At 37.7% G+C, this 25,047-nt stretch overlaps 4 protein-coding genes across 11 annotated transcripts; 1 reads left to right on the top strand and 3 right to left on the bottom strand.

Annotated features, from left to right (window-relative positions):
• The first annotated feature begins 8 nt into the window (after positions 1 to 8).
• On the top strand, positions 9 to 3,764 carry LOC122073712 (pathogen-related protein-like). 2 transcript variants are annotated; one of them, XM_042638337.1, is made up of 7 exons: positions 9 to 428; positions 605 to 644; positions 760 to 941; positions 2,278 to 2,420; positions 2,799 to 2,931; positions 3,058 to 3,356; positions 3,482 to 3,764. In XM_042638337.1, the coding sequence occupies exons 2-7, from the start codon at positions 619 to 621 to the stop codon at positions 3,632 to 3,634; spliced, it is 936 nt and encodes a 311-aa protein (XP_042494271.1). In that variant the 5' UTR covers positions 9 to 428; positions 605 to 618; the 3' UTR covers positions 3,635 to 3,764. The 2 variants fall into 2 exon arrangements, with proteins under 2 accessions (XP_042494271.1, XP_042494270.1); XM_042638336.1 differs by having other exon boundaries at positions 505 to 644.
• Positions 3,765 to 4,036: 272 nt separating this feature from the next.
• LOC122073711 (protein FAR1-RELATED SEQUENCE 6-like) lies at positions 4,037 to 9,972 on the bottom strand. The gene is made up of 2 exons (XM_042638335.1): positions 9,819 to 9,972; positions 4,037 to 6,468 (listed from the first exon to the last, which is right to left on the bottom strand). Exon 2 carries the CDS (start codon positions 6,466 to 6,468, stop codon positions 4,474 to 4,476), a length of 1,995 nt encoding a protein of 664 aa, XP_042494269.1. The 5' UTR covers positions 9,819 to 9,972; the 3' UTR covers positions 4,037 to 4,473.
• A 1,455-nt stretch (positions 9,973 to 11,427) lies between these two features.
• LOC122074529 (inositol transporter 4-like) lies at positions 11,428 to 15,924 on the bottom strand. Of its 2 annotated transcripts, none has more exons than XM_042639390.1 (7): positions 15,594 to 15,924; positions 14,396 to 14,595; positions 13,800 to 13,870; positions 13,360 to 13,695; positions 13,144 to 13,251; positions 12,286 to 12,894; positions 11,428 to 12,131 (listed from the first exon to the last, which is right to left on the bottom strand). In XM_042639390.1, the coding sequence occupies exons 1-7, from the start codon at positions 15,611 to 15,613 to the stop codon at positions 11,649 to 11,651; spliced, it is 1,827 nt and encodes a 608-aa protein (XP_042495324.1). In that variant the 5' UTR covers positions 15,614 to 15,924; the 3' UTR covers positions 11,428 to 11,648. The 2 variants fall into 2 exon arrangements, with proteins under 2 accessions (XP_042495324.1, XP_042495325.1); XM_042639391.1 differs by lacking the exon at positions 15,594 to 15,924 and adding an exon at positions 15,323 to 15,555.
• A 916-nt stretch (positions 15,925 to 16,840) lies between these two features.
• On the bottom strand, positions 16,841 to 24,725 carry LOC122074531. 6 transcript variants are annotated; one of them, XM_042639398.1, is made up of 5 exons: positions 24,611 to 24,658; positions 24,188 to 24,262; positions 23,821 to 23,899; positions 17,684 to 18,097; positions 16,841 to 17,602 (listed from the first exon to the last, which is right to left on the bottom strand). In XM_042639398.1, the coding sequence occupies exons 4-5, from the start codon at positions 18,005 to 18,007 to the stop codon at positions 17,198 to 17,200; spliced, it is 729 nt and encodes a 242-aa protein (XP_042495332.1). In that variant the 5' UTR covers positions 18,008 to 18,097; positions 23,821 to 23,899; positions 24,188 to 24,262; positions 24,611 to 24,658; the 3' UTR covers positions 16,841 to 17,197. The 6 variants fall into 6 exon arrangements, with proteins under 6 accessions (XP_042495332.1, XP_042495327.1, XP_042495328.1 ...); XM_042639393.1 differs by lacking the exon at positions 23,821 to 23,899 and having other exon boundaries at positions 24,611 to 24,725; XM_042639394.1 differs by having other exon boundaries at positions 23,821 to 24,262; positions 24,611 to 24,696.
• Positions 24,726 to 25,047: the final 322 nt, after the last annotated feature.

The following is a 25,047-nucleotide window of genomic DNA, read 5'->3' as shown; positions in this document are numbered from 1 at the left end:
TGTAGATGGTTGACGATATGAAGTATACTGTTTCCCATGTAGCGGAACCAGTTGAACAAGGAATTGCAAAAATAAATGAAACCTTCCATCAGATATCTGAAAATGTCAAACGGCATGAGGAGAAAAAGAGACACTCTAGGGATGAGAGTTACATTATCCCCTTGAATACATGGACCAAGGAATTTTCAGAAGTCCATGATTCTCTTGTTGAAGGTGGTAGTGTCAGTGACAGCGGCTTGGCCAGTGGTAAGAGAAACAGCAAATACAAAGCCACAGGTTTATAATATCAAGTAGGTAGATGAAATTCCTATCTACCATCATAAAGTTTGATGGTACAATGAGATTTGAAGGGGTCTAGAAGGGAATCAAGGGATATATATATTTGCAAGCCTTTCACAGTATTCTCAATGCATCAATATTTTCTGGAGGTAGGTTCTGTTTATAAATATGTTCTCATAGTTTTTCATGCAAAAATTTCTGATGGCACCGCATGCTGTTTCTTAGGTTGAAGAAGATGGGAAGCCAATTATTTCTTTACTGAGAAATGTATAGAAGCCTTGAAAGTGTACTACTACTTGCATTCCTCATTTTAGTTTTGCTGTAGATGGTACACTTCTAATGGGGGGAAACAGCATTTTGAAGAGGTGGGTTCTGCTGCTGACACTTGCTGTACTGATCAAGGTTCCAAAAGTCAGTGAATCGGCTGATTTGTATCGGAATCAGTCTGGACTGATCTCAATTTCTACCATTCTTAATCAGAATATTCATGCCAAGATTCCCTTCAATTGGTGGGTGTTCAGATCAAATGGCCGATTCTAGGGTTCTTGGGATTGATTCCAGGGGATTCCAATCTGATCTGAATTGGTGGAGACTGATTCCATCACCGATTCCTGTTTTTAAAACCCTGGTACTGATATCCAGCCAAGACCCTCCTGGACATGGTAATGATTGATGACATCTTTTTAATTTTTCTATTTTTTGAACACTGTTTGGTCCAGGGTTATAATTTGGTAAATGATCTTCTTATGTGAGCTCTCTTGCCTAGCGCTTGGTTTCTCTTCCAGTGTTGTTCTAATGGGCATTGGAGAGCTCTCTTGCTCTACTCTTTGGTCTCTCCTTTTTTTCTTCAAGCAATATATTGCTTTGGGGTTGGGGTTCTGGCTGTCTGACTTGCCTTTCTGCCAGTGGAACCATCTATGTGGATCTTTTGCACACGTCAGTATGTAATCATGGTTATGCTCAGCTCATGCTTTGAAATTTTTTGCACACGTCAGTATGTTATCATGGGTTTGAAATGCAGAAAAAATTGGGTTCGGTTTTGATTGTGATTAGTAAGATTTCATTCGGTTTGGTTTGGTTCAGTTTCGATTTTAGATTAAAAACAATTATTGGATGAAAGATACTAGATTTTGATATTAATACTATCTTGATGAATTTATAATTTCCTTTCTAACTTTATTTGTTTTAACAGATTATTTTCATTTAAACTAAATTTGAATCGAATTACTGAGATTGTTTCGAATCAATACAGAAACTGAATGGGAACTTAATAAAACTGAACTGATTCAGTTTGGTTTCAGTTTTAAGGTTATAAAACTATTCGTTTTGATTTTGAACCTATGTTATCCTGAACCGAATCGAAACCAAAAAATACCTTTAGCTCAGACCAACCCGAAGTTCAGTCGAGTCCAGTCCCACCATGTATATGAAACGAAACTTGACCTGCCGCAACCAAATCAATGTACAAAATTCAGCAAATTTTCACAATCACAAGCCGGATGGGATCTCCGGTTGGTAATCAGATGGAGAGTACAGGTGCTGTCAAGGGGTATAGGTTCACCTACCTCAACCTCATCTTGATATGCAAGTTTGGTGGTAAGGATTTCTTACCTTCCAGAAAGCAAGTACAGTGACTTGGGTGTTACATCAATTCCATCAGTTGCGGTGACCTCTACCAATTGCTGCCACTTGGGATGTTTAATGCTTTTCATTGTTTCTGGTGAAAATTGATGGTTTTTATTCAATCTTGTGGGGTCAGTATGGACATGTGGGAATAATTGATCAGGATACCTATCATTAGCCCAATAAAAAGTATAGATTTTGGATGGATTCGTTTCATACCAGAGGAAGCACATACATAAATGGAGTGAATGATATCTATGGACTCTTAAGTAGTAGTGGCGGATAAGGACTTAAGAGTGACTCTAACCAATTATTGCATTCCTGTGTGTTACTCATATTCTCTGAGATTTCATCAATTGACGATGGATTCCTCAGATGGTAATGAAGCAGTGGGGGTGAAGGGAGATAAGTACAGGTTCCATATTTATGGAGAAGGAGAGAAGAACACTACATGGAGATTTGGTGCTCCTCCTAACTATGATGTTGTCAACAAGCTCTTTGAAGAGGACCGATCTAAGGTGACGACTTCCCTATTTCTAACTTCCACTTACCATTTTAATTTTTCTCTCCATTAGTTTTTGGTTGTATATTGATATGTAGGTCTGACGAGTATCAATTCTTGTTTAATTCTCACTTAAAGAGCAACCTAGTGCACAAGGATCCTGCTACTGTAGGGTCTGGGAGGGGTAAATGTATGTGGCCAAAACCCCTGTTTCACGGGAGAGGTTATTTCTAAGTTTTTGAACTTGTGACCAACATGTTGCAATAATACAACTTAACCATTGCGCCACAAGCTCGCCAACTTGTTTAATTCCCACTTACTATTCATAAATGATCCTGCTTAGGGCCTGGGAGATGATCTCCCAGTTCTGAACTCTTTGGCTTGTTTTTTGCAGGAGTGGCCTAGCGGATCCATTGAAGAGAAAGTGCAAAATCTAGTTAAGACATTTGAAATGGAGCTCTTCCATAAGGCTTGCCTGGATGATTACAAAACAATAAACAGTCAAAAGTTCACTCTCAGCATCAATGGTATCTATTAACTAATAACCAACCAATTGTAATTTATCATACTTTCAAGATCCAAATCCTTACTAATATAGCAGAATGGAGATTATTTGTTGACAAAGGTTCTAACTAATTGGAGGCTAAATGCAGGAGGGAGATCCATGTCTGTGGAGGAGGTTGGAAAGATTGGAGGCTATAACGCGTTATTGCAAACCTCCTTGGCAGATCGTTTACATGCTTACAACCCATATACTGAGACACCTGAGTCGTCCGATGAGTTATTCAGAACAACATTCCCTCGTGGTTTCGCCTTGGAAATCCTTCAGGTCTATTCAGGTCCTCCAGTGATTGCCTACAAGTTCAGACACTGGGGTTACATGGAGGGTCCTTTCAAAGGGCATTCTCCTACTGGCAAGAAAGTAGAATTGTATGGAGTAAGCATCGTCGAGGTACACCCCTTCTCCTTTAACTTGTTCCACCTTTGAAAACCTCAATGAAGTTGTATGTTTTAGCTGTCATTGTGCTAAAGGGTGCAGACTTTTTTACATGAATCATGGGTGATCTGTGGCTTTAGGTTGATGATTCAATGCGAATTGAGAAGCTGGATTTCTTCTATGATGCTGGAGAATTGCTTGCTGATCTTCTCAAAGGTCCTATTTTAGAGGGATTTGAATATGATACCTCACCAAATTCATCTCTTGGTTGCCCTTTCTTGAAAGGAATGTAGTTCTCTTTAATAAATTATGTACGGTGAGGTGAAAATCATGGTTAATGTGTCTGTGTTATAGCCTTATAGGTGAAGATGTGCAAGAACGAAGAATAAATATGAAATAAAGTGCTAATGTCTATCTGCTCTACTCTTTCTAGAGAAAACATGAAGAGAGTGATACTAAGAAGGAAATACAATTATCAATGGCAAACCGACCAAAGAGTACACTTATCAGTGAAAACTGGCATTGAAAGTGAAAACAACCTAAACACAAGCAATATCACAAACACAATATTAATTTGAAACAACAATGGAACAAACCAATCAGAGTTCATAAAACCTGCGACAGTCAAACCTAAGCCCTTTCCATTCACGGATTTACTGACTAAAATAACAGCATAACCATTTTTGACCATTAAATGGTTGAAAAGCTAGATCCAATTGTTAATTTAGTTGGGTGCTGGTCGCATACTATGCATCTACAGAATTATTAAAAGTAAATACAAAATCGCAAAGCATTTTAGACTCCTAACCAGTCATAATGATGCCTCTCGTCTACTAATGAGGTTCCCAAGATTTGGTGATACCTCGGCACAGTGGTCCACAGAAAAACCAAAGTGCTCTTTAAGCATTTTTCTTTTACAACATATGAAACATAGATTGCAACACATTAGAAACAAATATAGTACAGTTTGTACTCAAAACATAGCACCACTATTTAGGCCTTCAAATGCTCTTAAAGAATCTTGTTTCATGAGCCTGTCCTCCCTCTCTTTTGCTTCCAAATGATAAGCTTGCAATGGTTGCAGATTTCAGAATTTAATCCTTCTAATTAGCCGGTTTTGTAAATCAATAGCCTATAATTGACGAATCTTGTCCAACAACTCCTCCAAGGATTCCAGAGCAACTTTGCAATGTTCTTGAGATCTCAACCCTTCATCCAGAACTTGCATGGCACGTTTATACAAATGCTCACACCATTGCAATGAGCTATTGGCATCAACATTGTTGGACCCATAATCTGAAACACGCATGAGCTTTAAATCCTTTCTCCATCGCGGAAGAATATACTGAGAAGGAATCTCCACCACACCATTATAGTTAAGAACAGTGAGTGCATGTCTACAAAGATAACCTTTAAAGTTGAACAAGTTGCAAATGCAACGAACTTCCACTTCAGCTGCACTATATAAAACCTCATAATCCCTAATCTCCCTCCTACCTCCCTCACCATCAACACGTTCTTTAACAATGTACACTGTAACTGGACCATCGACATGAACTTGTGTTGTATTAAAACACGAGAACATCTCCTCCACCTCAACCTGGAACTTCTTAAAAATTTCACTTGTATACACTTTCGAGAGCTGTGATTCAAAACAACATTTTGTCTTCAAGACTGGGTTGAAATGTAATGACTCAAAATCTGATCTGGCTTCTTTCTGAAGCTTCTTCTGTATAGCTAATTCATACTTGTCGAGGAACTCTTTCAAAGAAGTCTGTCTATTCACAAGTCCATCAAAGAATGCATGCATGCTCTCATTTCGTTGGGTCATGGACATACCTGCAAGAAACACATCCTTTGAATAGGCTGGAGCCCATCTTTGGCGATCTTCATGCAACATCTGAATCCATTCATGATTCCCAATCCCATATCTATGAATTATATCCCCCCAAGCTGTTTCAAAGTCATTCACTCTAAAAGAATCATAAACTGCTCTGTCAAGTGCACTTCTAATTGACTCATATTCGCATAGTTCTTTCAGTTTCTCTGGAAATTTTTGCATGATGTGCCACAAAGAAATATGATGATGGGTTGTTGGGAATATCACATCAATTGCTCTTTGTATGGCCCTACAATGGTCCGTGACTATAACAGATGGTGCGCGCCCTAGCATGCAGGTAACCCATGCCTTCAACAACCAATAATATGATTCTACTGTCTCACCTGCAAGCAAACCACAACCTACTAAAATAAATTGTCCATGGTGATTTACCCCGACAAATGCCACTAATGGTATCTCATATCTGTTTGCCAAATAGGTGGTGTCAACTACAACAACATCACTAAAGTAATGATATGCAGATCGAGACCTGGAATCAGCCCAGAAAACATTCCTCAAGTTTCCTCCATTGTTGAGATCCATCAAGTAAAAGAAGTTTGGACTCTTCAATTGCATGCGACAAAAGAAATTCAAGATACTTTTTGCATCTCCTTCCCTAATCTTCAGTTGCACATCCTGATCCAAGAATCGCAAGGCATCTCTTTCATCAAAACTTAAGTTTTCATGATTCCACACATCTAGGGCGAATGTTTGCAACAACTTATTTGCTTGTATTTCAGCCTCACTATCTAAACGCGATTTTCTTTTAGTTCCATCACCTGTACTCTTATGTGATTTATAGAATTGCACACTGGCACGAGTGATTAAATGGTTGTGCTCAAGACTAACTTCCATCACTTTCCACTTTTCCGAGTCCATTAACTTAACCCTCAACATTGCTGGGCAGCCAGTTCTTGTTTCAGGCCTTAAATTGTATGTTTCTCGCTTCTTTTTAAAACCTTCTCTACTACAGCAAAGTACCGCAGCATACTTCTCTTTACTATTTTCTCTAAACCATGAACTCTTTACTCTGATGCCAAACCCCAGTTCCTTAGCATAGCAATTGTAGAAATTGTAAACATCATCATAAGAACCGAACTCCATTCCCACAAAAGGAGGCACTAACTCCTTCCCTAGTGTTCCACCTTTCTGACCACCAGACTCTGGGGTTGCACAATCTCTTTTTATCCCAGACTCACTGCCTTCATCCTCAGACAATGACTCACTATTAAGAGAAGCTATGTCCATCTGGAAGACAAAAAATCTTGTTAGAAAAACACACACAATTTGGACAACCAATGTACAAAGTATATCCCTATTTCCCATGCATGTCATGAAAGCCAACAGACTACTTGGTTCAAATAATCAGTAAATGTCATGCTCTATTTCCAATTGTAATTCAAGGTAGATACAATCATACAACTGATATGATAACTGCCCCTAGCTTTACACCAAGAACTAGTCTATGTAACCAACTACTAAATCCATTAAATTCCATTCATGAAAAAGATAGCAGTGACATGTGTGAATAGGAAGTTCTCATAAGACCTTATCTTGAAGAATCCATCCCACTATCGGAAAATTCCCCCCATTAAAAGCCAGGTTGAACAATTTTATAATCTTTCGTAATCCATAAACCCCCTAATATGTACAAAGTGATATATTAGACCCTTATTACAACATCCTAATAACTACAAAGTCCCTATCCACTCTTTCTTTACCAATAAATCCGCTATTTTATTGGTGGATCTTCGTTTCCAAATGAACAGCATGCTTCTTTGGAAACACAAATGCCTTTCCCATTTGATTAGAAGCAGAAGTCACTAAGGATAGCCTCATTCCAGATCATCCATCTTATAACCGAGGCAAAGTCCCATAGAACCATCAAGTTGGGCCACTCTTGGAGTTGAATAGATAGATCATTCCTGAATCAATTACTTCATTTCTGCTGTCTTAAAGTCTGCCATACCCAATAGGGCTGAAAGAACATGGTCCAAAAAATACTCCCCCAACTCCTGCAGGTCCAGGTTTAATCCTACCATTTCCATCATAGTTGAGCTTGATGAAGGTTGACCTGTCGAAGGGAGAGGAGGACTTGTGTGATGCTACATCTGCAAGTGCGAGTGATCCAACAATCTCCTCCACCCACTTAAAATAAATACAAAAGGAATGCGCTGGAAACTGTCATCAATACCAGTCCAACTGATGCAATCCGGGTACTGGAACCCTTAAGGTTTAATATGGGCCCACAAGAATAATTAATTACTCAATTTAAACATGTAAGGGCAATTCTATAAATACTACAGAATTCAGGACCAACAAGCAAAGAGGACTAAAGTTGAGTACGTAATTGTAAGCAACTTCTTAGAGGGAGAGTATATCTGGAAACTAATAAAAGATGGCGGAAAGGAGTGGAATAAGGTAAATATTAGGGGGTATATATGGAAATAGGGAATATGGGTTAAGAATATCAAGGAAATGGTTGCCTTCTTCTTTTCGTAAAACCAGAAACCAGCGATAACCAAACCTGTCTCAGCTTCAGTTGCAAGAACTCTCTTGGGTCACCTACTACCAAAATGAGATTTCATACATACATTCTTAACATCTGAACCTCTTGAAATCGACCAACAGCAGGTCCAAAGATTAGACAATAAGAGTATATAATCTCTGCAAAGGGCAAACAGATCCGGTGGAACAAAAGGGAACCAGTTCTGCACTTTGATTTGCTCTTCACAATCCATGCTGGATTTTGAAGTCAGATTGCATAGGCTGGGTCGCCTTATGGTAATTGGTAGGTAAGTTACCCTTGAATCCCAAGAAGAAAGAATCAAGGATGATGGAGTTTGAACTCAAACTTTAGGGGCTGGGGTACCGCTAAAAAAAGAAGACAATGAACATTATTGTTAGGGGCTTAGACCGCTAAAAAAAGAAGACAATGAACATTATTCTTAGGGGCTTAGACGGGGAAGGAACCAAAGGAGAGAGGATCACATCAGAGGGAGAAAGGCTGCCATGGTTCATGCCACAGGCAACTCTCCAAATGAACTCAATCCATTAATTTTCTCTCTGCGTAGCCTTGGATTTACCATCATATATAAAGAAAACTGAACACATTCTCTGTCTGGGTGCGTGCCCCTGTGCCCAGACACAGGAGGGAGCAAAATGACCACTGTGTCCTCCTGGTCGATGCCTGTGTGCGTGCACACTTTTACTGGCCAGGTCGTTGGCACAGGTGCCATGCTCTCGGACAGAGTTCATTTTCTCTAAAGAAAAATAAAGACCCCTAAAAATAGGAACTATTAACAACTCTACCCATAATAGGGAACTAAACCAACCAAGGAAAAGGAAACTGATAACTCTCAAATTCCCTACGTAATCTATCAATCCTATCTAAAATTCCCATATAAAAGAACAATTACAAAATAACCATGATCGCATGCATGGCCTGGTTTGGGTAAATTGCTTCAATGATGAACCATACCCTTTCCTCTTCCTGTTCTGTATATGATCTGCATCACCAATGTACTACCCAAACCATGATAATATATCAGAAATCCTCCAAGGGTGGCCTCTTTGCATCCCGAAAAAGCAAATTATTCATCTCCTCCCACATGGTGCAAAATAATTCCATGAGAGTGAGCCTCGATAGAAACAGAAAATTCAATATCATAAAACAAAGCTTAATAACTTATATATGGCATTACATTTTCTATGCTCAGCTGGAGAACATTTCACAAATCAGAAGGGTAAAGTGAATTGCATTTCCTGTTTACAAGAATGATCATTGGGGTAAAGTAAAATTTGTATTTTATTAATGAGGAATGGTTTGTGTGTCTTAAAAGGTCGTCCCAACTCCCAAGAGAAGAAAGTGAGCAGTTCTTACAGTTCTTAACCTTGGTAGTGACAAGGTCCAGAGCTAAAAATTTCTTCTTTGGGTTCTTCCAGGAACAATGGAACACAATAAAAGGTGAAGCAATGGGCATTATCACCAAGCATTTTCAGTACATGTAACACTAATGACTACGACTGTTATATTTATACTTTGTGTCTCTAATCCCCAAGCAGGATGAGATTTTTTCAAAATGATTGTCGGCCAATTGCTTTAGCATGAAGAACCAAAGTCATTGATCAGATTGAGAGAGGTTTAAGCACCAGTTGCATCCTACAGTCGGTGAATGTGAATGTGGAAATAAATCTTAATTCAACCATAGAATCACATTATGGATTAAAAAAAAGAAAAAAGAAATGATCTAACAACCCTATAACCAAAAAGAAATGAAGATCATATCATTGAATTGAACAAAATCCAGAACAACAACATGTGAAGTAACTACTCAGGAGCCATTTTTGTCAAAAACACCAGTTATAAAACCAGTGAATCAAAAATCAAAACCCAGTCTCATATCCACGAACTGCCGATGAAATCAGAATCTTCCAGTCTGTCTAAACTAATTCCTTTAGACCCAGTGTAGGAGCCAACAGATACTCTATTTCTATCCCAAAGATGAGAAAAAAAATCCCACCTAAAGTTTACGATAGAATCTTTATTGACAGACAAAAAACATAAAATCAGCATACAGTGGAAGAAGATCAATTACCAGCCCTTTCGAGTTTCGACGCAGAGGGATCACTTTGGTTACCGTTCCAACAGAGACACAATTACGCGCTCACAGAGAGAGAGAGAGAGCGAGAGAGAGAGAGAGGTACTTTGGTTGGGAAGGGTTTCCAATTACGAGAGAGAGCGCAGGGGCCAGTTGGGTACAGTAAATTGCGTTCAAACCGTGCGAAAACCATTGGATTCGAATCTCTTGAAAACTCATAAATGCCATTGTTTCGTGTTTTTTTATTTTTATTTTTACTTTTTTATTTTCATGCATCAAAGAAATATATATATATGTTGGGAAAAAAAAAAGCCTCAGCCAAAAAGGCAAGGTGGCCCTGCGCCTAGAAAGAAAGGGGGTGAAATGACCATCTCACCCTTAATGACATTTGAAAATTTCACTTTTGTTAAAATTTTCTTAAGTGTTCACATTGACCATGGTGCTGCACCAGCAGAGGCCACACTGCTTTTTAAGGAACCCTCTCCCTATATTTTTTTTTCTTTAGGAAAAAGAATGCTACCTGCTTGCACCCTTTGTGCCTATATATAGGTGGGTGTGAAAAGACCCAGTAGCCCCGCTTGGACTCCCATTGGCCAGTATGTTGATGCAGCAGCCACATAGGAGGGTAGCGTTGCCAGAATACCCATTTTGTGTGTGTGTGTGTGCTTTTTTTTATTTTAAATAACAAGAAAAATTTACAAATTAATTAGCATTATATAGATTATACATCATATCCGAAATATAGACCAATTTATTTTTTGGTCATAGTCTCTTTCGCTATGGTCTTCAACACAATATTTATTATTCGTTTTTAAACAAAATTTGGGGTGTGTTATATAATTATCAATCTCTAGTTGCAGGGGTATGAAAGTCCAAGGCCAGAAATTCCATGTCTTGTAATTTTTGGTAGAATACTTTTAATGCTATTCCAAGTCCAAGAACCTCGCCTGAAAATAACGTGGGAAAGTTAGACGCTTTTAAAGTATTTTGCCTCAAAATTTTCGCCCAAAATTAGGACGGGTTAATACTAAGTCTTCAGCATAATTTTAGAAGCAGAGACTTTTATGTACAAGGCTCATTCTAATTCCTAACCCTCAGTTTAAAACTTTTTTGTTGAAAACAGTAGAATAACTACAGCCTACAGTATCTTACAAGCAGCCTATTGTGATAGTTAAGGGCCTAAGGCACATAGGATTCAATTGCTAGAAGTTTTCATATTTAAAGCAATATAGAGTAAGAGGAATGATTGGGGTACAAGGTTGAATGCAGTACTACTCTCTTGAGAAAGAGAAGGAACTCATGGCTATACAAGGTTAAATGTAGTAAGCTGAAATTCCATATCATTGATCACAAAGATTGATAAACACATAACATCAAGTGTATAAAAAGTCACATACTATATTCTAACACCAAACTGAGAAATATCTATATCACATACTATATTCTAAAACCAATCTGAGAAATATATATATCTATTCAAGAGTATGGCTTAGCATGATCTGTTAAAAAAATAACATTTAAGTCCTTGACAAAATCTAGCCTAACAAACCAGGACCTTCAGAGGAAGAAGAAGAAGAAGAGAAGAGAGAGAGAGAGAGAGGGGATGGGGATGAAATTGCTGAACCACATTGGACTCTGCTTGTGATCTATCATGGTCAGTCTAATCTTTATTTATAATCAGAACAACAAGCTACTAATAGAAAGTGCTCTTAAGTAAGAATCCTACTTGGAGTACACATTAAAAAGGATACTATAAACCACTCATATCACATTGGGACAAACCTCCAACTCGTGACTAATAAGATCAATGAAAATAAAATTATTAGATCAATGATTTCCTTGAGCTTCATTAATGCTGCTCTTTTGTTTTGAATTGAAAGGCCAGGGCTTAAATCCTCGTTCCAGCATCTTCTCAACCTCCTCGAATGACAACCCTCTGGTCTCAGGTACATAGAAGTAGATGAATACAAAAGCACAGGATGAAAAGAATCCAAACAAGAGAAATGTATATGCTGAGCCAAGGAGTTGAGTCAACGTTAAGAAAGTCAGGCTCACGACGAAGTTTGAAAACCAGTTAGCAACTGCAGCCATCCCTCCACATACTCCTCTATATCTCAGTGGGTATATCTCCGAGTTTAGAATCCAAGGGACACTTCCCATACCGGGTGAATAAGCAATTATGTATGCTCCTAAGCCGAATACCGCTATGATCCCAAAACTGCTTGGACATCCTTTAGTGAACCATTCACGGTGCTCTCCATGACATGCATTTTTTACACTTGGGTTCAAAGCCAGACATGCACCAGGATTCTGCATAATAAAAAGAAATTCAACACTAGAACTTCAAAGAAGCTTTACTAAAAAATTGATAACTGAAAATGGGTAGCAGGAGATCTTTTGGGTTTAATGTTTTCTAGACAGAGCAGATAATTCAAAAACTGGAAATAACGAAAAAAATACTTACTTGACCATTGGCACAAAATGCACAATCAGAGGATGCTTTTATGCAGGACATGCAGCTCCAAGTTGATGCATCTCTTGCTGTTGAGTAAAGTGGACATGTAGCATTTGCACCAAAGTGGGCAGATTCTACTTGAGTAACAGGTGGAGAATGCATAGCAGCTTCTTTGAACACTCCAAAAAGACTGGTAAGACAAACTATGATGAAAAACAGACTCCAAAGAAGCAATTTTCTCCTTCCATATCTATCAACAAATAATATACTAACAATGGAACCAATAGCATTAAGACCAGAAGTAACAAGAGAGAGTGCTAGGGCTGTCTTATTTGAAGCAAACCCAGCCAATTGTACTATAGTTGGGCTGTAGTACATGACTGTGTTGATGCCCACAAACTGTTGAGCTACTTGACATCCAATACCAGCAATGAGCCCCCTTCTGACTACCACATTACTCCATGCTTTCCTAACTCTAGTAATTATGCTAACCTCACCAATGGAACTTTCCTCTGCTATTTCAGTTACAACTGATTTGTGCAAGGCCTCAACCTCATCATCAAGTTCATGAGGTGGATATATTTTCCTCAAAATATCCACTGCTTCCTCTACCCTACCCTGTTCAAGAAATATAAGAAAAAAAAAGCATTTACAGTAAGAAACATGTTTGGGGGAAGTAAGAAAAAACACACCATTCAAGCAACGGTTTTTTTTTACTCGTTTTCATGAGTAAAACACAGCAGAAGTAATGGCGAAGAAGTTTAAGAAATGGAATTATTAATAACTTGCAACTTTGCTTGTTTTGACATCAATTATGTACAAAAAGTCAAATGGATGAAAATTGTTTGATAGACAATGAATATTAACCTTTCTATAGAGCCACCTAGGGGACTCAGGAAGTGACCACATCAATATAAACTGAAGCAAAGCTGGAAGCCCTGCAACTCCAAGCATCCAACGCCAAGTTCCAGGTGCCTAGGTCCAAGTAAGAGGTACTGTGATACTATTGTACAAGATTAAAAAAAAAAAAAAAAAAAAAAGTGTGAGGACCTTATTTTCAAAGTACTATTGTTTCAGATGTACCTTTGTGAAAGCCAAATTAATGAGGTATGCTACAAATTGGCCCCCTGTAATTAACAATGCATTTGTGCTAACAAGGGCACCTCTAATTCTAGCAGGAGAAGCTTCTGAAATATAAAGAGGTCCAGTCATGGAGGCCATTCCAACACCCATACCAACAAGTACCCTTCCACAAATTATCATCATAGGATGTATTGAGGCAGCCATGACTAATGCACCAATAAAAAACAAAACATCAGCTACCAAGATTGATATTCTTCGACCTTTCCAATCGTTAACCCATCCACCAATTGCAGCACCAACCATAGCTCCTGCTACTGCAGTGCTTACTATGAATTCCTGCAATTAAATAGGTAAGAGATTAGTATTTTATTATCAATGGGGAGTAATACCAACTACAATTCAAAGATAAAATGAGAAGAAAATATAGAAAAAAAAATTACTTGGTAAATTGTACTCTTGGCAACTGCTTCAAAATCATCTCGGATATAAAGAAGGGCACCTGAGATAACTCCTATATAATAGTAAAGGGAAAAAACAGTCAAACAAAGAACAAAAATTGAAAAACTAGGTGAACTAAAAGATTTAGATATTTGATAGCCAAGCATCTTAACAGTTGGCACCAAAAACAAAAAAATAATAAGCTGCTCAAAAGCTGATTTGACTTTAGTTTATAATGATTTTGTTCATAAAAAACATTGTTCAAATATTAGATAAACATTGTCTAAATAAGGATCTATAACTTCAAAGGATTATCTATACACTTTCAAAGGTAAGAAAGCTTATTCAAGCTGTTCATATCTTGGTTTTAAGGTCATAATGCACCCCAAAGGATTGTGTTCACGAATTTGAACTTAATCCATCAAATTTGTAAAAATATATATGAATCACTTACCAAATAGGATGTCCACAGATTCAAAATATCTAATGAAGCTAACCACTTAATAGAAAAAAATTAACAAGAAAAGTGCATGTATCATATTGCTCTAAAAATTCTCTTAATGGTAGGAAGGCATTGACCAAAAAAAAAAATACATACCTGTATCATAACCAAAGAGAAGCCCTCCAATGCCAGCAGATAAAGCAAGTTGCATAATATAAGGTTGTTTCCAAGTTGTAAGACAACATTCTCTAAATTCTGTTTTGTCTGTTCTTGGAATACCTCCTTCCATTTTGTGAAATTTGAGAAAAGACACCAAGAAGCTCTCTCCAAAAATGGACCATAAAGGGTCTGTAACCCTACATGAACAACCAAAATAAAAATCCAAAAAAGTTAGAAAATTGTGCAGTTAAGGTTTTAGGAAAATGGATATCATCAAACTGATCGCTGCCCACCCAAACTCAAAATATGTCACTAACAAGAGAATTAAAGAAGTTCAAAACACAGATGAGTGGGTATCTCCTATTACTGGAATGGGCAAACTTGAAATTAAAAATAAAATAAGGATATAAGAGATAAAAGGGCCAAAGGGCAGGGCAAAACAGGAAACCAAATTAAAAGCTAATATCCGTAGGGAGGGAAAAGAAGGTGGTTGTCTGCAACCTCTAGAACTCCAACAGAAAAGGAAGGAAAACAGGATTTGGGTTCAGGTGCTGGAATCCTACTCATATGGCCATGGTTTGGCCTTAAATTTCAGGTAGAAGGTAGCAACAAAGAACCCATATGAAAGCAATTAGAACCAGTCCCAATAATCAACCAGGGAGGTAATAAATGCTGTCAAAAATTGTTTCAATCTCTGTTGGATACTCCACCAAAGGGAGGATTTTTGAGGCCAATAAATTCTATCAAAAATTGTTTCAATCTCTGTTGGAAAATAACTCAATTCCAGAAATTTCAGATTAAATCAACTTCGCACTTGAGAATTCGAAGCGACTATTATCATCAGTTACAGAACAGGGTAAGAAGAGGAAAATAAAGAGCAGTTAGAACTGAGGAAGAGCCAGAGAAAGGAAGAAGATTTCGTACCTTGAGGAAGAGGAGAAGAGTGAGAAAGAGAGAAAGTAAGAGAAGAGCACTACTGCAAACACCACACGCAGGTAACACTTCAGCTACTCAATATAATCTCTATAGTATTACATTGTCATATTTAAAGAAAACTCTCGTGCATCAAAATAGAAACCCAAAAACTAAAATAGGAAACTAAATAATCCAGAAAATATATCAAATCCATAAGAAATATTGCGTAATATAAACATCCAAAAAAAATTAAATAAACCAAAGATTTTATGTCAACTACCAAAAGTAAAGGTCCTTCATCTTTGGAAGCAATTTCAACTCCTTCCTTTATATGCGTTAAAAAGGTACCAGCTTGGCCCGGGTGCTTCCGGCATGAATCCTCTTGATCAAACTTACTACTCGTATAGATCGAATGCCCAGAAACCCACATCAGATTGGATATCCTAAACGCAAAAAATGATCAAAACGGTCCCTCCAGATGAGAACGATACGAAGAAAACCAGAAAAGGACGCAGCTTGTAATATGGCCAGACTTATTTCCTGCTATCTCTTCATCGGGTAGTGAAGAAAGCTAGACGACCCATAAGATCCGGAATCAGGAAAATGGAATCCGGAATCCGGAATCCGGAATCCGAAATCCGAAATCCGGGCAGTTTCCCCTATTGTAATTTACTGAAATACCCTTATCAGATTGTTTTATACCTTCTTGATGTATTGTGTGGTGTGAGATCCTGTTATCCTGTTTACCAAAAAAATCTCTAGTTTCTATATCCAGATTAACTTGCTCACTATAACGATTTTCCTTTTCTGGACGGAGATTTCTTTCATCAAAAGTGAGAGGAGAATATCTTTATCCAGAGAAGAACATCTTTATCCATCATTTTCGGTGGATGGAAGTGATAATGTCATGATGGACTAATCTCTCCCTTCCCTGATGAGCGGGTTGTCCATGCACCAGTTATGTGAAGGCCTATTGCCTAAAACTAGAGGGACTTGATGCAGTAAACCCACATTGGTCAGGTACTTCATTGTCACTGGGCTTATCACCTTGAAGACCCTCTTCACCCCGAAGCTTAGGCTTTTGAGTTGGAAACCACTACGATATCTTGATAAAACTCCTAGAACAATGGAAAGGCCATTTCAGACATTCTTCACAGACGGTGTAGAGAAACTTTCTCAATATAGTATGAGCTCGTTGTTGCTCTTTTTGGGTCGAAAGAACTCATATTTCGTTTTCAGTTCAAATGACTGCTTAAGAAGCTAGTATCTATTTGCTGTTGATCTTCATTTCCTTTTACAGTATGATTTCCAAATTCAAAACCAATTGCAAGGAAATCTGTCTAGAAGCACCTCATACCTATTCCTGTTTTTCAACTAGAGAACCAAGTACCTTGGATGTTCACAAGACTCTCATGGGCTTTGATCTACCAGTATTTCCCAGTGGCATTTTTGTCAGATATATCTTCCTACAAAGTCTATTGATAGAAAAAGTAGTAGACTAAACTATATTTGTTAAGAAATTGGAGATTGCAGAATGGTAACCACAGAATGTGCCTACCAGTTTTCTTTTGCAGGAAAATGAGTAAAATGAAAAGATCGAAGTATGGGTTCTATGCCTCACTACCTCTCTTTCTGTCAATTTAACAGTAAAAATTGATGTACTATACAACATGGTGGTTACTTACATGGTTATCAAGATTATGCAAAAGCAAAGTGCCTTAATGTACAGCACATCCTTGATGAGCATGAATCAATTCAGCTCTCTCGTATAATGCTCTATTCATCAATGATGGTCCTGCTGTCTTAACATTGTAGCAAGAAACATATGAGAGTAATTGTTTCTTCACAGTTCTCACCATCATTTTCGTTCTTCCTCTTTCGCTTCTATTTTTGTTGATATTGTCTGTGCTCATAGATGAATTGAGCCAACAAACCCACTAGAATAACCCCCAAAATAGCAACTTTTCGCAAATCATACGAAGAAGAGATCAAGGCATTGGCAATCCCAATGCTGAGCAAGGCAATTAAAGCAAGGTAAATGTTCCTCCTAATTTTTGATCCGGCATTCTCTTTATTAACTTCTTTAATCTTTTCAATTTCTTCTTTACCTTCAGCTTGCTCTCCAGGTGCCCCCTCCCTCAGGTTCTTGAAGAACAGTCCTTCATTCCGGCCCTCCTCTATTTGACCTTTGAACTCCACTAACTCCCTCTCAGTTTTCTCAATTTCCTGTTTATTCAATTCTGCACTTTCCTCAAAGGCCTGCACCCAGCTCTCTAGATTCTCCATTATCTGCTAATCACAAAAGATAGACCAACTCATCAGTCGAAAGGAAGAGAAACAAATGCTATTGGAAAAGGAAGAGAAACAGACCCTGGCCTCTGCTTCATCAAGTTCCTTGAGCGCATTTTCTCCAATCTCATCAAACTCAGCATTAGCATCTTCGGCAAATTGGGTCAGATACGCAGACCGCTCATCTAAATAGTCGGTGAGTCTGACCTTCTGGGTTTGAAGCATAGCAATTTTGGCCAACAATTCTTGCTTTTTCAAATCTCCCTCAGGTGGTGAAGACTCAGAACCAGTGTCATTGGAGTTGCAGAATGAGAGATGCAAGCTTCTCTTGGGGTGCAGTTTTCTCATATGGATAAAGGCACATTTGTTGGGAAAGTAGCTCTGAAGGGCCTTGATAGCATTCATTTTGTGTTTTGCAAGGAGAACAATGCAACTGTTTGGGGTACATTGAGAACCCACAGCTCGATTTTGAACCTCACCAATTGTTTTCGCTCCCTATCAAATAAGATTAAAGCTTACTGCTATTGGAGTATACCCAGGGCATTGATTTGGTTAAGAGCATAAGAAGATTAACAAGACAAAATTCCTTTCCTATTCTTCATTCAAATATAATTCATAACAAAATTACTCACTTCTTTGTTCCAGATGCTACACTGAATCTTTTACTGTTTTGCTCCATTGAAATAGTACAAAACAGTTGTAATGGATGGAGCAGAAAGGAGCTTCAATACAAATGCACTACATTTATATATATTATGAGTGTGCTGTGTTGTGTTCTGTTGTGTTTTTTGAGTGTCTATCCCTAGCATTCCTCCATTCTATATTGTTCAAATTTCTCATTTGAGAATGAATTCGGCAAAAGGCACCTCATCAACAAATAAAACTCTTATGAAACAAAACTACTTGATGTTAGAATACCACCTTTTGGTTAATTTAGCAGCAGGTCTAAGGATATTACTTTAGGATGTTGAATACACTGGTAAGTATGAGTGAAGTCTGCAATTTAGAGGAACTAAACTAGGGGTAGGCCAAAGATTTCCAAGGGTAAAATAGTGAAGAAAATATATGGAAGCCTTCAGGTTTAACAATAGATATGGCTTTAAACAGGGTTGAATGGTGAAGTGGATTCATGTAGTGAATCCCATTTAGTTGGGAAAAGGATTTAGTAGAATTGAGTTGAGCTCAGTCTAAATATATATATATATATATATTATATATATATATATATATATAGGAATTCTTAAACAAAGACTCCCTGATAATAATAAAGAACAATTAGTCCAATTTACTTCTGGTATTTGGAATTCTGCTCAAAAGAATTACAGTACCATCAAAAAAGAGATTTTATCAATTGTTCTCTGCATTCAAAAATTTCAAAATACATTATTAAATAAACCATTTTTAGTTCGTGTTGATTGTAGCGCAGCTAAATATGTTTTACAAAATGATGTTTCAAATCTTGCATCAAAACAAATTTTTGCCCGATGGCAAGCTTTATTATCAATTTTTGAATTTCAAATAGAATATATTAAAGGAGAATCCAATTCTGTCCCTGACTTTCTTACCCGTGAATTCTTACAAGGCCAGACTCCTCAAATTAACCTTATCAGGATGGCTCCCCCTAAGGAGTCCACTTCCTCAAATTCTGTTGTCAAAACCAAATCTAGCTATGGTGCTACGGCTGCATCTGCTGCACCATCACACCAAATTGTTACCCGTAGCCAGACCCAAATGGCTACCACCAAAACACCTTATTCCCATGCTGTGGTAGTAGGCTCTACTGCAGGACCCATCCAACCCACAAACAAGGCTAGTTCCAGCCTCCAAACTACACAAGCCAAACCTCTTCAAACAGCACAGGGTTCCAAACTCAAAAGCCAATATCATGAAAAGCCATGCAAAGAAGACCTCTTCAAACTAAATTTGCTTGAGTTAAAATAAACAATGTAAAGAAATAAACCATAAACTGAAATAAAAGATATTATTTTCTGAAATTCACTTGGGGCATTTTTGAGGCCGAATGGCATTACGTTCCATTCATATAGGCCAAAGGGTGTTGTGAAGGCGGTTTTATAGCGATCCTGATCATGGATTTGGATCTGCCAGAAACCAGACTTCATATCGAATTTGGAAAAAATTTTTGCTTGGTAAATTCTTTGTAAAAGGTCCTTTTGATTTGGGATAGGATATCTGACCCATTGGAGGGCATCATTTAAGGGTTTGTAATTAACTACTAGCCGAGGAGTACCTCTTTCAATTTCAGCAGCCTTATTGACATAGAAGGCTGTGCAACTCCAAGGTGAGGTACTAGGTCGGATGAGTTTTTTGGCTAAGAGATCATTGATCTCTTCTTTGCAAGTTTCGAGAAGGGTTTGATTCATTTGAGCTGGCCGTGCCTTAGTGGGGATTTGAAGATCTGAGAACCCAGTAGCATAAGGTAGGGTAACCATGTGCTGCTTTCGATGCCAAAAGGCATCAGGAACATCAGAACAAAGATTGGTTTCAAATTTTGTTTTAATTTGATTAATCTGTTGGATAGTTTTGGGGTTTTTAAGATGATCAGAGATTCTTTCAAAGAGAAGCTCTGTTTTGAGAAAATTTAATTGTTTAATTTTTCTAATGCTTTGGTCATTAGAGTTTTGGGCTTGTAAGAATGGAAAGACAATTTTTTGTCCTTGAAACTTAGTAGAAATTCCATCTTGGGTTATTTTGAATGGTTTAATTTTTTCTAAGAATGGTTGACCAAGGATTATGGTTTGGTCAAGATCCTTAGCCAGGATGAAAGTTTGGGGAAGGCAAAGACCTTGGTTACAAACATGGGTGTTTGAAAGTTTGTATTGGACATTCAGCCCAGATCCATTTGCTGTGTTAAGGCGTTGGGTAGTTCGTTCATAGAATTGAGTTGGAATAGCACCTTCGTTGATGCAGTTGGCATTTGCACCAGAATCAACTAAGGCAATAGCAGAAAATTTGAATGAAGCATTGATAACTAAGGTTATGCGAACATACCAATTTTGACAGGTTATGGTAGCCACAAAACCAGGGATTGTTGAATTTGGTTCAACGAGCTCTTGAGTTGCAAAGGGGTTTATTAATGGTTCATTGTTTGAGGTTGAAGCCTGTTGGTTTTGATGTCTATTTAATAGGGCTATTTGTTGCTTAATTTGTTTTATTTCATACTGCAGAGATGCAGTTGTAGTTTCAAGGGATTTGATTCGTCCAGAGTGATCAGGGATAGTTGGTTTTGATACTTTATCAAATTTTTGCATAATTTGATGAAGGTTGTAAGGTTGAGGAGAGTTTTGAGTAGAAACATTATTTCTGAGGTGCTCAAGGCAGGCCTTCTTTTGTTCTGGGTCTGCTAAGCTATCAATATAATAAAAAATGTTTGAATTTGGAGATGCACGAAGCATCCGGACAGATTTGGGAACACAATCATCACAGCTAAGACCAATAATACAAGAATCACAATTACATGCTTGAAAATTCTCATTATTGGAAGAACTGGAAGAATTATGTTCAGAGGCTTGAATTTGGTTAAGTTTATGACTTTCATCTTCAGAAGAAGATGAAGAAGTTTCTTGGAATAGAGCAAGGATTTGGGTTTTGTCTTGCTCAGAAATTTGTAAAGAATTGATTTTATTTGTAACTCTACAAAATTTGGCGATATGACCAGGTTTACCACATTTGAAACATCCTTGTGTGGTTTTATCTGGATTTTGATTCTTAAAATTTTTAGGTGCCTTGAAAGGTTTTCTATATTTGTTATATTTTGGCTTTGAAGGAGTCTTCTGGTAAAACTCAGGGGTAGTAAATGGCCTGTTAGACACATATTTTTTGGATTTATGAAAGTTTTTATAATATTTGCGAGAAGATTTGTGTTTGTGTTTAGATGGAGGTCTGAGAGGTGGAAACCCGAATTGTTCGCAGAATCCTCCTAACTCACGTTTGTAAAACTTGTTTTCTTTATGGATTTGTTTCTTTAATCTAATGTCAGTGCAGAGAGCAAGGCCCTCTTCATGAATTAGACTAATAATTTGTCCATAGGACATTTGGTCATAGGGAATGATCCCATCATTTTCTTTCCTAAGGCGTTGTTTGATTTTTTCAGAAAACAGAGTTGGTAAACCTGTAAGGAATTTTTCTTTCCAACAGGGGAGGTTTGCATCAGGTCTGGTTAAAACTTTGGTTAAGAAAGTGTCTTTGTACCATTTGAAATCATGTAATTTTTTACATCTAAGGTTTGATAATTGTTCAGCTGTTCTATCTTTAAGACGAGAAGGGTTTCCTAGAAAATAATTTGCAATGCTGAAAATAAGGGTATTAACAGCATCTTCAATAAGAATGCCTTCTCCATCAAGAAGGGGAACACCATCAGGTGTGATTCGAACAGCCATTAAAATTTCTGTTTTTTGGACATCAGTCAGGACATAATCCCACCAACCTTTGAGTTGGCCAGTGAAGCCGGAAACAAGCAAGGTAGCCACAGCACTATCAGGTGTATTCTTGATACGGTGTGCGTTGCTAACCATGGTCATTTCTTGGAGTTTGTTCATGAGATTATGCTCGGACAGACCATCTATGTTCCATTCATAGATGATACCACTTTGGTAGGAAGCCTGAGGAGCAGTTCCTCTAGCTTCAATTTGGAGGTCAGGGAAAACCGGATGTTGGTTTGAACTTTGACCAATTTGGTTAATTTTAGGGAAGTCCTCTTCTTCAGAACTTGAGGAAGTATCTGAAGAACAACCTATGATGTTGCGGACACCTCTATTGTTTGATTCAACCGATGGCTCATCTAAGGGCTGGTTTTGGATGGGTGTTTGAGGATCACTTACATGTGCTTCAGCAGCATTAAGGATAGTCAAACGTTGGTTAATTTGATCTAAAACAAAAGATTTGTTAAGGGCGAGTTGTTGTTTTAGGGGAATATTATATGGTTTGAACAAAGAAACAGAAGTTGGAACCGGAGCCGGTGTTAAGGATGAGGAGGCTACAGGTTTGGTTTGGACAAGGTTTTCAACTCTTGAAAGTTGATTCCCAATGGTTTGAAGACTTAAGTTTGTGAAGTTTAATTGTTCAATTTGTCTTCGGTTTGTATCTTCCTTTTCAGCAATTTTAAAAGGAGAAGCTATTATCTCATTATTACCCGTAGCCAAACCCAAATGGCTACCACAAAAACTCCTTATTCCCATGCTGTAGTAGTTGGCTCTACTGCAGGATCCATCCAACCCACAAATAAGGCTAGTTCTAGCCTCCAAACTACCCAAGCCAAACCTCTTCAAACGGCACAAGGTTCCAAACTCAAAAGCCAATATCATTCTCAAATTATGAGTCGATTACCCCGCTCCATGTCGATGAGATCGGCAGGTGAGACAAGCACAAGTTCTAATGTGCTTGATTATGATGAACAAACCTCAAGAATTAACCGACGACTTCGAAGTTGGGATATGCCAAAAATTTCAAGAAATGATCTCTATGATCGAGACTGGTTCGGACTCGAAACAGTCAAGACCGTAGAACAAACTATAAATATTCCCCCACAAGTCTCAAACACAAGTATCCGTTCTATTTCCCAGGATTCAGACGGATTAGTTGCCATTAGGTTCAACAGACAAACAACTCCTTCGGTTTACCAAGGCTCCAGAAGGTCATGCTCTGAGGCATCGACTTCTTCTGACCTAAACCAATGGGTTTCCCAAACCAGGACAACTCCACCTTTCACTAACCTTGTTGGAGTTCAAAATAATCAACATATTGTCCATGGAACATACGAAGCCACTTCTACTGTTCCTGAAACAACTCCTTCCGAAACCCATGATCAAAGGTCTCCTACCCAATCTGAGGTTGAACCACCTCCTCCTCCTAAAGACCCCAAAAATGGTGGACTCTACATGATTCAAGTAGAAACCAATTATCAAATTGACAAACCTTTACTTCGAACTGATTTTGAGTCTCAAAAGAACAAAGAAAAACGTGAATGGTTTTTAAAAACCTTTAATCTTGAACAACAAGCTCAAATCAGAACAAATTGGTACAATTTTATGACAAATCTAAAAACAAATGTTTTCTTCTTTACATATTTTATATATATATATATATATATATATTTCTTTCTCTTTAATTGGTGAAAACTAAAATTTTCATTTCATGAGATAAAAATTTTGAAAATTGGTCAAGAAAACCAGCAAGTCCACATGCAAAGAATCAACAACAACCAGAAAGGAGCATCAAGAGTTATCTTTGGTGTTGGCAAACACTGGTTTTGATCTGAAAGCTGATATGTTGCTCTTTTACCTGTAAAGAACAATAAACTCAGAAACTAATTAGTCATTTTTATGTCACCTGTGCCACTGTTCAGTATATCAAGACTTTAAGCTCGTTTATGTCAGACACCAAAAGAGATGATCAGATACCTAGTGCAGTGTTGGATAGTGTAATAGATTTTCAATAGACTTAAAGAGTAGACACTGAAACAATTCTGGGTTCCTTCACACAGAAAAGGAAGCATACATTTGAAGCACACAAAACCATACCATCAATAAATTAAAGCTAATGAAGCAGACTCAGGACTCAAAATCTTACCCCAGTCCTTTGTTGATTTAGGCCTCCACTGGTTGCAATCGTCAAATAATGACCAGGGTGGGTGTCAAACTTCAGCTGATGTACCATGAAATCAGGTTAGTAGTACAGAAAGCAGGGTTCCAACAAAAAATAGAAGGAAAAAAAAAACAGAAATTTATAAGAAACGGGTACAATAATTTGTTAATTCTATTGGAAGAACAATTCATATGGACTTCAGTAGCAGTATAACAGAGGCAGCCAAAAAAGGATTTCCGATAGTTTCCAATGCATTAAGAACAAACCCAGTCGGTAATTTGGTTCATGGCACAAGCCAACAAGGTAAAACTCAAATCTACAGAGTTTGTGAATCTCGAGAAGCTACGATTCAAAAGGGCCGGAACAGTAGAGAAAACAAGATTAAAGCAAACTTATTTGAGGCATTACTGCGTCCATGGTAGAATTTCGACAACTTCGAACCCCAAAGTTGATAGCCTGAATTCCTTCCCTCCATCTACAACTCTAGGAGGTGGAAACAGAGCACAAAATAAAATTAAGCAAAATTGAATGGATAATGTTTAAAAAAAAAAAAAGTGAGGAGGGTTGCTGTCGAGCTGTCAACTGTCAGATTGGAAGCTGAGGGATGCCCATGGCCCCATGTATTGATAGAAATATCCATATGGATTTTTTTTGCTAAATATCAGCAGATTTATAAATACCCTCTGGAGTCGAGACTTGGGCTCCATTTGGTATCGTTTCTGTTCCTGAAATGCCGTTTCGTGTCAAAAATGAAAATTTCAGTTTCTGTGTCAAAATACAGTTTTTAAACGAAAAAATGGTGTTTCAAAATTTCAGATTTTTATTGGAATTTTTTTTTTTTTTTT

The sequence above is a fragment of the Macadamia integrifolia genome, chromosome 3 (assembly GCF_013358625.1).
Source record: "Macadamia integrifolia cultivar HAES 741 chromosome 3, SCU_Mint_v3, whole genome shotgun sequence".
Lineage (NCBI taxonomy): Eukaryota > Viridiplantae > Streptophyta > Magnoliopsida > Proteales > Proteaceae > Macadamia > Macadamia integrifolia.
The sequence above is the reverse complement of the archived record's forward strand: the minus strand, read 5'-3'. Positions and strand labels throughout refer to the sequence as shown.

What these genes read in the sequence shown, in the direction of transcription:
- LOC122073712 (XM_042638337.1), top strand. Translation starts at nt 619, where the DNA reads ATGGGGGGAAACAGCATTTTGAAGAG. An exon ending in TTGAAGAGGACCGATCTAAG is followed by an intron (nt 2,421 to 2,798) that starts GTGACGACTTCC and finishes TGTTTTTTGCAG; the next exon opens with GAGTGGCCTAGCGGATCCAT. An exon ending in GTTCACTCTCAGCATCAATG is followed by an intron (nt 2,932 to 3,057) that starts GTATCTATTAAC and finishes GGCTAAATGCAG; the next exon opens with GAGGGAGATCCATGTCTGTG.
- LOC122073711 (XM_042638335.1), bottom strand. Translation starts at nt 6,468, where the DNA reads ATGGACATAGCTTCTCTTAATAGTGAGTCATTGTCTGAGGATGAAGGC.
- LOC122074529 (XM_042639390.1), bottom strand. Translation starts at nt 15,613, where the DNA reads ATGAAGGACCTTTACTTTTG. An exon ending in TCTCTTTGGTTATGATACAG is followed by an intron (nt 13,871 to 14,395) that starts GTATGTATTTTT and finishes ACTATTATATAG; the next exon opens with GAGTTATCTCAGGTGCCCTT. An exon ending in CTAGGTGGCTCTATAGAAAG is followed by an intron (nt 12,895 to 13,143) that starts GTTAATATTCAT and finishes TTTCTTGAACAG; the next exon opens with GGTAGGGTAGAGGAAGCAGT.
- LOC122074531 (XM_042639392.1), bottom strand. Translation starts at nt 24,489, where the DNA reads ATGAACCAAATTACCGACTGG. An exon ending in TAAATCAACAAAGGACTGGG is followed by an intron (nt 18,098 to 24,187) that starts GTAAGATTTTGA and finishes CTTATTTGATAG; the next exon opens with GGAGCGAAAACAATTGGTGA. An exon ending in TTGATGAAGCAGAGGCCAGG is followed by an intron (nt 17,603 to 17,683) that starts GTCTGTTTCTCT and finishes TGTGATTAGCAG; the next exon opens with ATAATGGAGAATCTAGAGAG.